We start from the raw sequence: 9,896 nt of genomic DNA on the forward strand, positions 1-9,896 counted from the left end.
AAAAGTTAAGGATTTTACATTCACCTCGCTTCGTCCGCAAGAAACCTGCACCCATGAGAGGGTCCGGTTGCAGGCCACGGTGATCAATGACTGCCTGTCTCTAAATTTCTCTCTTTTTGAGTTCGCATTATTCTGTTTTTGACTGTCAATTAAGTATGAGTGGTCATCCGCCGCCTCGGCGGCCCCCAAGTGTGGGATCAATACTCCTCACCCCTCAAGAAAACGACAGTCTCTTCAATCATCTGGGAAGGAAATGCAGCGTAAGTTTACTAGCTAGCGCTAACCTAGCTAGCTTGCCACTTTAGCTGACGCTACCAGTCTATGGTCCTGCCTGCGGTGTTCACTAAAACTATAAAGTAATGTTGTTAGCTCTACCTGTAACATTGATAACGTTATATTATATTTGGTTGTGTCTTAGTTTGCCTGTATGTTTGTCACGATAGTGATTGCAATTGTCCGTGCTTTAGAGAAATGTGTGATCAGTCAACATAGCAGAAGATGATAATCGCCAAATGTGTTGGGAATGGCAGTGCACGCACCACAGGAGCACGGGTGGGTTAACATCCCGGGAGTTGGTGTCATCAAGGCGGTGAAAAGTTTCAGCAAAGCCTTGCGGCCTACAACGACTATGAAATTCCTGCAATCAGCGACTATGTGCTACTGCTAGCTAGCTAGCTAAGATACTTTTCTTAGGGATTGTTTACGTAGACCTGGATCTGGAAAGTCAATTTGCTGGGAAGCGAGTCGTTGTGGTTTGTCATTACATAACGTTTCCTGTTTCTGGCTTTGCAAGTCGCCTTTGTAACTTACGTGTACTTGCTAACACTTTGAAAATCAAGGCAGCAAGCCACAAACCACCAGGTACATTGCGAATACAACACACATGTCATATTTGTCCATCGGCAGTCGGCGCTTCTTTTAAACACAAGATGCCACTGCCGCAAAATCGACTAATGTCTTCCTCTTGAGTCTTGCTGAACGATGAATTGGGAGGTCGCCAGTGTGACGGCAAGTCTGTTTTATTAATTGGGCATCGCCTGACACGAGCTCCTTACAAATGAATGTCGCACAAGCTCCGTTTTCTGTCAGTCAGCATAGTAGTATTGCTAGTTCTGCTGATGAATTGGCCCCATTACACATGTCATGGTGGTCCTACTGTGCACGAGTTTATACTGACCTCACGTTTTATTTTCAAAGGCCTTGAAGATTGTATCTAATGAAGTCTGGCTCCCCTGGAGAAAACTTAACAACACGTATTCTTAACAAGATTCTTTAAAGGGTTCGAGCTGGAGGCGCCTGTGTGATTTCCACTGGCAATTCTGAATATGTTGGTCATTAACCAGAAGAAACCAATGGTGCTGCTCCTTAATTTTAGGCTCATGCCACTTGGTTTCTGCGTTTGTTTAATCAACAAGCTTAATCAGATTTGCTTCCGAATGTAGGGGCAATCTGTGTTGCATAATGTTCAGGCTTGGCTGAGTTTGTCTGTAGGCCTCCGTACCCCTGTGTGTGTGTCTGTCTGTGTGTGCCCTGCCTTGCAGAGCCTTTATGTCCTCTGCAGAAAAAGCCTTCTCTGATGACCTTTCACACCTAAGCAACACCACGTTTCCTCATACCTGTTCATTCAGCATTTCGCCTGCAAGAATGAACCAGTGTGAAGAAGGCAGAAAGGACCCTCCTCTGCCTCCTGAGGGTGGGGTGGGATGAGCTGAGTAGTCACATGATCAACCCCTAGCCTTTACCTGCCGTCTCCCAGCACCTGCACTGTTTTATGGTGGCAGCAGTGTCACAGAGCTCACCATGACAACACTGGCCTTGTGACGGTGATGTCACTGCCTCCCCCCATGTGACCCACAGTCTAGGCATGTGAAGCATCCTAGGCATGCTGTCCTTTCTTACAAGTTGGAGTGTCATACTTTCTTCTAAGTTGGAGTGTACAATGGAGTGTGTATGTGTAGGAATGAGTGTGTAAAATGAAGCTCAAATGGGCTGCGTACGAGCGATTACGCGTTACATAATGGTCCGATAATGAGGAAAACGTTGGGTGAAAAGGAACTGGAAAAGTAAGAGAAACTCATCTGCATTATTTCTCTCTGTCGCCATACCCCTCCCTCGTCCAACCCTGATGTGTCATGTGTAGCGGCTCTGGTAACAAAAAGCCTGATTCTCCCAAGTGACGCGGCGCCCCAGCGGCCTGTCTCTTCATGTTTGTAGTGGGTGTATTGTCAGAAGTTTCTTTGCGCACGACAGAGGAATTCAGTTTCTGTGTAGTGCGACATGGACGCCCTCCTGCAACCCCTCTGGCTTTTCCTTCATTTGCCTTTTCTCCTATTCTCTGTGGTAACCTTTCTTGTCCTTTACTCTGACTTCCTCTCCCTCCTTTCTCTCAATTTCTCTCTGACTGACTCAGCCTCCTTTCTGCTCCTCATTCATTCTCTCTCTCTTGCTCTCTCTCGCTCTCTGTCTCTTGCTCTCTCTCGCTCTTTCTCTCTCTCTCTCTCTCTCTCTCGCGCTCTTTCTCTCTGTCTCTCTCTCTTGCACGCTCTCTCTCTGTCTCTTTCTTTCTTTCTCGCTCACTCTCTCTCTCTCTCTCTCTCGTATTGCACAGGCACGGCATCACTCGTGCTTCTACTGTTTCTTGTGCTCCTATTTCCCTCTGCAGTGTCTGCCGTCACAAGAAAGTAAAGGTGAAAGGCATCCAGTTCTTTCTGTGCAGACAGATACACACACTCACTCACAAAGACACAGATGGGCACACACACACACACACAAACTTGCACTCGCATTCACATGCTCACTCTCTCTCTCTCTTTCTCTCACACACACACACACACACACACACTGGGCCATTGAGGCAAGCAGCGAGGGTTGAGAGCGGGAGCCGGTGCAGGGAGTTGGGAGAGCTGCCTGATCAGCAGTCTTCTCCCCTCGGCAGGAAGTGCTGCGGTGGGTCTCACTGAGGGCTTTGTGCCGCGCCGGCCAAGCGGCCAGCAGAAACGTGCCTCTCTTGATCTCTCTGGCTCTCTCCGGTTCTCTCACCCCCTCTCCTTACTTCCTGCTCCAGCGGAGGGTCACTCCAGCAGCCTCGCTCCTGGTTGAGAGCCCCCCTCCCCTCCTTTTCCTCCTCCTCCTCCTCCTCCTTCTACCACGATCTCCCTTAGTCTCTGCAGAGCCAGAAGTGGTTCATGAGTTGCCCAGATTAAATGGCATGATCTCTGTGTAGCTCTGTCTCTTCATCTCTTTCTCCCTGTGTCTCGTTATGTTTCTTTGTACATGCACGTCATACTCTCACTGGCTCCAATGATGACCAGAAAGAGGACAGCTGATTTTGTAAAGCTGTGAAAGCTATGTCTTGACTCCCTCCTCCTCTTCCTCCTTCTTCTTCTCCTCCTCCATCCCCCTCCTCTGCTGTTTGTGCACCTCCTGTAATCAGACTTAGAAACGGGGTCGGGCTTGTGCCGCACCACACCGCGCCAGACTGGGCCATGCTACGAGCATTACTGCCGTTGCGTAAGAGAGGACGTCTCCCCCGTTCCGCACGATTGCCAGCTTTGCCTTGGCGATCACGTTCCACCACGGCCTGTTGTGCCCGGGTCGGCCCTCGGTTAAAGAGGGAAGGGACGCAGTTTGCATGTTAACACAGAGACTGGAGTGGAGAACAAGTGTGGGAGCACAAAGGGCTCTTAACACGTAGTGTTCCTGGAGCACAACTGGCAGGGCTACGTGCTAACAACACCACAGTAATGGCTTTAAGTTCCACTAGGCACACTATAGTGATGAAAAAATGGAACTGCACTGAACTATGAGTCATTTTGGGTAAAAGCATCTTCTAAATGTTACTGTACATGGACTATATGTGTACTTCTCATACACACTTAATATATTGTGTACACACACACACACACACACACACACACACACACACAAACTAAGGGTTGTGGGTTCAGTCTGCAGTGCTGGGAGCAGGAGCCAGCATTAAGCCCATCTCCACCTTGCCTTCTCCCTGTGGGCACAGTCTGGAAGCGCCAGTAATGATGGAGATTAAAAGCTCTGCACTCTGCAGGCCCTCCGCTAACAGCTCCTGCTCAGCCCTGATAAAAATCCACTCCCGACTTTCATTTGATGAATTTTGCAACGGGAGAGCGAGAGAGAGAGAGAGAGGAAGGGGGCGGCAGGTTGTAGGAGGACGGGCAGCTCACTGTCGACTCTAGCATGCCTCAACTTTAAGAATCGCTTGTTTCTTTTAGCAGATTTTGCCTTTCTTTTTTTCCCTGCCTTTTTATTACAGAATGACGTTTTTCTAACAGGCCATCCAAGAGATTTGGAGCTCCCTCTGGTCTGTGTGTTCTCATGGTTCCTCTAGACTCGTCTCTGCTGCTGGATCCAGCAGCGGAGCTTGAGCAGTGTTTGTCTAGATTCCATTAGAGGTGTTCAAATGTGCTAACAGGCCCCCAGTGTAGTGTAGACCTCCACGACCCTTAATTTGGGCCACATTCCTGAGCCAGAGCTCTTAGCAGGATTGGACCCTGGTCTGCCTGACTCTGCGTCTCTCTCTCTCTCGCTCTCTCGCTCTCTCTCTCTCTCTGTCTTTCTCGCTCTCTCTCTCTCTCTGCCTCTCTCTCTGCCTCTCTGTCTCGCTCCATGCCCTCTGTCTGATTCTCTTCCTCTCCCTTTTTGAACCATCAAAAGGTAGCAGCAGTGTTTGGAATCTCCATCTTAACCCCTGAACCAACCAAGCTGGTGGTTTTACTCCAAACTTACAGTGGCATTTCCTGAATGGCAGTTTGTCCTGTGGACAGCAATTAGCTCCCCAGGTGACCGTCTCTCTTCAGCGGTTTAACACCATCTTGGTCTGCAGTTAGCCTTTACGGCCACCTTTCCATATTGTGAAATGCTGCAGGAGTGCGTGCTGTTTCTTGTTAATGACCATTCGGAATGTTATTGTTGATGACGAACCTTGAAAGACTTAGATATGTCTAAGTCAGTTTAGTCATGTAAACTGCAGCCCTGTCATGGAAGGATGGACCTAATTTGTCTTTGTAGAGCAGGGACTGTTGCACAAGGATGCAAATGTCCCCCACATATGACTTCTCTCCTCCTTCCGCACTGCTCACATTGGCATTTAAGGTGATCTGGTTGCGTTCTCATTCTGACCCTGGCTCCTGTCTGTATTAGGTACAACTTCTTATGAGTTGTGATTATGAACCTGACTGGTTTCCGACGCAATCAAGGAAGTGCACCCCGTCCCCCGCGCCCTCCTCATTATTATTATTAGCAGAGCTGACTCGGGCAAGCGTTTCTTTTCGTCGCTGCATCACTGGCAGCTTGGCAGCACACTTGCATGAGGAGACTGCCAAGACACTGGTGTGTGTGTTTGTGTGTGAGAGATATGTGTGTCTGTGTGGGTGAGTGTGTGTATGTGTGGTTGTGTGTGTGTGTGTGTGAGTGAGAGAAAGAGAGAGAAAGAGAGAGAGTGTGTGTGTGTGTGTGTGTGTGTTTGTGTGTGTGTGTGTTTTCTGTGTGTGTGTGTTTCCATAAGCGAAAGAGGCTCTTGGCAAAGAGTGCTGTCCCAGAGTGAGCCATGGAGGACGGCTTGTCTCTTTGCCTGTCCGCCCCTCCCTCCCTCCCTGTCTCTCTCTTTTTTTTTTTTTTTTTGGTCAGCGGTGATGTATGGCTCTGCGGTAACCACAGGAGCTCCGCGTGTCCCAAGTTGCCCGCAACGGAGCGCGGCGGTGGTGGTGGTGGCGGCAGCGACACCTCAGTCATCATTTCCTGTCCCCGTAGGCCGGGGCAGAGGCTTTTTTTCTCTTCCAAGGCCCCGCGGTTGTGTCGGGGGGAGAGACTGACAGCAGTGGCACTGTGGCTCAGGGAGCGCGTGTCAGCAGAAACCGAAGGGCATAATTATGGCCAGGACCATGGGGTTTCGCAGCTAAAACACCAATCACTGGAAATGATGCATGGAGGGAAGGTGTGTGTGTGGGCCAGTACATGTATATGCAGTCTGTGTGTGCGTGCAGGCCTGTGTTTATTAGCACGTGCGTGCATCTATGTGTGCGGAAGGAAGGGATAGAGGGGCAACATATGTGTGCGAATGTAGGCCATAAACAGTGAAGGCATAAAATCTGTCTTCTAGGTCACTGACTTGGAATCCATGGAGATTAAGGTCCTACTCGCAGTCACTGCAGTGCTTAATGAGAATTGAACAGTTTTCTCCATCCCTTTCTCTCTCGCTCTCTCGCTCTCTGGTGCTCAGACCCTGGCCTCTGGAGTGGTGCAGGTGTTTGCAGGCGAGAGGAATGGCTGCTGGGTGAAGAAGTGCTGTGGCGTGGCCTGTCTGGTCAAAGACAACCCCCAGAGGTCCTACTACATCCGGGTCGTCGACGTCAAGGTGAGCCCACAATGCACCAGCCAGCTGTCAGACAACCAAGTCATGTTCGTGTGGATGGTGCCATCACGCTGTTCATTTCTGTGTATGATTTCTCTCTCGCTTCATTCAGGAGGGCAAGACCTTGTTTGAGCAGGAACTCTACAACAACTTCACCGTCACCCCCTCCAGGACGTACTTCTTAACGTTCCCAGGAGATGTAGGTGTTTCTCTTCTCGAAGCTGTCTTGTCTTCTACACTTCGGTGTCCTTTCTATACCCATTGTGTTTAAGTGAAAAACTGTGTTTCCCGGTCATGCAAAAGACCTCAATAGACCATGAGGTATGTGCTGTTTTGACCTGCGATAAGACTTTCAGGACGTTCTGATTGGAATCTGCCTGGCAACAGGAGGATTCCTCAGCCTAAAGCTTAGTCACCAGCTGTGTGGAGTTGTGAAATGTTTAAATTATGAAGGTAGTGTGTGGGTGTGTTTTTGTTCTGTTTGTTTTATTTTTCGTTTGGCTAATTGCTGAACCTTAATACTGAATCATGTAGTTTTGCCTGAATGTATTTGAAAGTAAATTGAAGGAGGCAGCTGTGTCCTACGCATCAAAGTGACCTCACAGTGACTGTGACTTATAGTGGATTATATTGGATGTTTTGGACTGAGAAATGGAACACTGTCCTCTTGTTTGCTATTTATATCATTGGCAAAGGAATTCAGCTGGTTCATTCGTGTGTGTGTGTGTGTGTGTGTGTGTGTGTGTGGTTGTTTGTGTGTGTGTGTGTGCACTTGCAGTCATGCCAGATTGGCCTGAACTTTGCCAGTGAGGAAGAGGCCAAGCGCTTCCGCAACACGACCACAGACCTGCTGTCGAGACGGCAGAGGAAAACTGGTGAGTGGTAGCTGTCAGTGCTAACTCGTCTGCTAAAGTCTGTCCCTCTCACTATTCCTCTGCCTCCCCCCCCCCCCCCCCTCCTCACCCTTATATAGTTTTCACTCTCCCTTCCCCTCCACTGATGGCTTACCACTGTTGACAGCGTCTGGCTTTATCTTTTCTTTATTCCGCTCAAGCGACTGTAGTCTTTCTCACCATATGCGCAAGATTCTCTTCATCTTCTCTCCCTTCTCTGTGTTCACATAGCTGGGATGATGACTCACTTCCCTTGACTCCAAGGCTCCTCTCTCTTTCCCCACACTATATTCTAGCAGTCCTGTTTACTCCATCACCATCTAGTCAGTCTCTCTCTCTCTCTTTCCCTCCATCTCTCTTTGGGCCCTCTCTAATGAAGGCTGCTGTTCTTCCGGGCCCTTGCTGGCCTCTCCTGTCACTGTCGACTCGTTCGTTTGCTTTGAAGTCTCTGGGACCCGTGAGGGTCGACGTGTGGAGTCAGCGCTTTTTACTAGCTGGGGCTCCTGGAGTTTCACAAGGGTCTAGGCACTTCCTCCCTCTCGCTCTCTCTTTTGCTCTCTCTCTCTCTCTCTCTCTCTCTCTCTTAGCCTCAAAGCCCCATGGTGTGTCTCTTAAGCAAGGGGAACTTAGGGCTGGCTTCTGACGAGACTTTAATTTGCATTTCTTTCCTCTCTTGCTTGGTTAAAAATTCCCCCTTTCTTTCTGTTAGTCTATCTTTATTTCTCTGTCTCTCTCTCGCTCTGCCAAATATGTCACGTTATACTCTGTCTTATTGTCTGACCTTCTCCACTTATACACCTGTCCTTTGGGCTATAAAAAAACACCTAAATAAAACACACTAACTCAGAAGACCTAAATCCTTTCTTCTAAAACGCCACACTTTTTGCACTCGCCGTCTCTCTCTCTCTCTCCCTCCCTCACTCACACTCGAGTTCACTAACGCGTTCGCCTGACCGTCGCCAAGCAACATTTGTTTTAATCATCTTAATTTTGTTTTTGCAGAGAAGAGACGTGACCCACCAAATGGTACGTTCCTTATCACTTGCCTCCATTTCATTTCATTCAGTGTAATTTTTTTTTGGGTAGAGCTTTTTTTGATATTGCTAAATTCTCCAGGCAGGTTTAGAAAGAGCCAAAGCCACCCACACTTCAAAATGAATTAAAAATGAAACTAAATCTCTTTACCTTGATATGGCATAAACCATTTTCTAAAGACACTCTGCTGAGCATTAGTTACAGATATGTGGAATGCACAGCCCTTCTGTTTTCATCAATTAAACACTCCTCGGTTTATTTAAATAAAGATAAATATTTCTGCAGGCAGTAATCCATACACACACCCACACACCACACACCTCACACCTCACATCAGACACACCACACACCACACACCTCACACCACACACATACACATACCTCACACACCACACACCACTCACACACTGACTCCACCCCTGAGCCAGATGTGTGTCACATCTAATGTTGATTAGAAAATGCCTGCACTTGTACACATACACACACACGTATGAGCGTATACACATACGCACACACTTTTGCTTGGCGGAGTAATCTTCTCTGTGATCGTTGCCCTCCCACCATATATGAACCATACTGTGACGGCGACAGCCGCTCCCTTTCCCCCTTGCCCCAGGCTTGGCCCATCCCAGATATGGTGTGAATGTGGGAGGAAAGTGTGTGTGTGGGTGTGTTGTGCAACTTCTTAATCTTGTTAGATGAAAAAGGAAAAAAAAAAACCTTCATATACCTTCCATCAAAGTTAGTCACCAGCTTGCATTGTTCCGAAACAAATGGCTTCTACAGTCTTCATGCTATTCATCAATTCCAGTAGACGCTGGTCAAGAAACTGCTGGCATTTCAGCCAAGGCTGAAGCTTCAAAGAGTGCGTATGTTTGATTTCGTACACCCCTCCCCTCTGGAGACCTCCCGTCTCATTATTGTTGATGTAGTGCCCCTGCCAGCGTCACCTTGGAGCACTGTGTGTACACTGAGCTCTGGTGGTACAACACAAATATTAATCCGTTTAGCGAGAATTTGGGCTGCAGCCGCTAATGGGTCTCTTAGCCCATCAACATTGACGGCTCTCTCCCCGTGAACGGCATGGTGCCGGGGGGTAGGGAGAGCGTCGGCCTAATCTCTGTGACATTTCCAGCGTGCTCGTAAGATAGGAGTCCGTGATTTGCATGGGTATGTTTTGACAACTCTGGGTCCATTGTTAGCATAGGCTCCTCTGCTGTGCCCAGAGGTTAAATGTGTTTGTGTGTGTGCATGCATGTCAAAGCACACGCAGAATAATTTATACCGACACAACAAGCCACCCACAGCTAGACTAAGAGAAGCATGTATTTGCAGTGGGTAAGAAGTGAGCCAGCACGTTTTTATTGCTCGTGGAAAGGTTAGTTGCTGGTGCTAGTCCACAATTTAAGGGCAACTCATAGGTGGCTGAGCGCCTGGAGGAAGTCCACTGCTGGCTTCCTCCCCCCCGCTGCTTCAAGCTCAGTGACCAGACATGGCGCTAGAAGCATCCGCTGTATTTGAATACCGCCAAGGTTACTGCTCCTTGATACAGATCAGTCCTCTCCCGCTGACCTTTAAAAAAA

The 9,896-nt window shown here is 48.5% G+C and overlaps 2 protein-coding genes across 2 annotated transcripts in view; both read left to right on the plus strand.

Annotated features, from left to right (window-relative positions):
• The window catches only part of LOC105896696 (neural Wiskott-Aldrich syndrome protein-like), a 9,050-nt gene extending 408 nt beyond the window's left edge, over window positions 1-8,642 (plus strand). Inside the window, exons 1-5 of the mRNA XM_031583089.2 lie at window positions 1-260; window positions 6,254-6,388; window positions 6,498-6,584; window positions 7,164-7,260; window positions 8,281-8,642. The exon at window positions 1-260 is cut by the window's left edge and continues 408 nt beyond it. Of these exons, the coding sequence (XP_031438949.1) occupies window positions 156-260; window positions 6,254-6,388; window positions 6,498-6,584; window positions 7,164-7,260; window positions 8,281-8,441 (585 nt within the window). The 5' untranslated portion in view covers window positions 1-155 and the 3' untranslated portion in view covers window positions 8,442-8,642. The remainder of the gene's footprint in view (window positions 261-6,253; window positions 6,389-6,497; window positions 6,585-7,163; window positions 7,261-8,280) is intronic.
• Window positions 8,643-9,636: 994 nt separating this feature from the next.
• The window catches only part of ndufa5 (NADH:ubiquinone oxidoreductase subunit A5), a 1,989-nt gene continuing 1,729 nt past the window's right edge, over window positions 9,637-9,896 (plus strand). The window contains exon 1 of the mRNA XM_031583399.1: window positions 9,637-9,651. Within this exon, the coding sequence (XP_031439259.1) occupies window positions 9,637-9,651 (15 nt within the window). The remainder of the gene's footprint in view (window positions 9,652-9,896) is intronic.

The sequence above is a fragment of the Clupea harengus genome, chromosome 16 (assembly GCF_900700415.2).
Source record: "Clupea harengus chromosome 16, Ch_v2.0.2, whole genome shotgun sequence".
NCBI lineage: Eukaryota > Metazoa > Chordata > Actinopteri > Clupeiformes > Clupeidae > Clupea > Clupea harengus.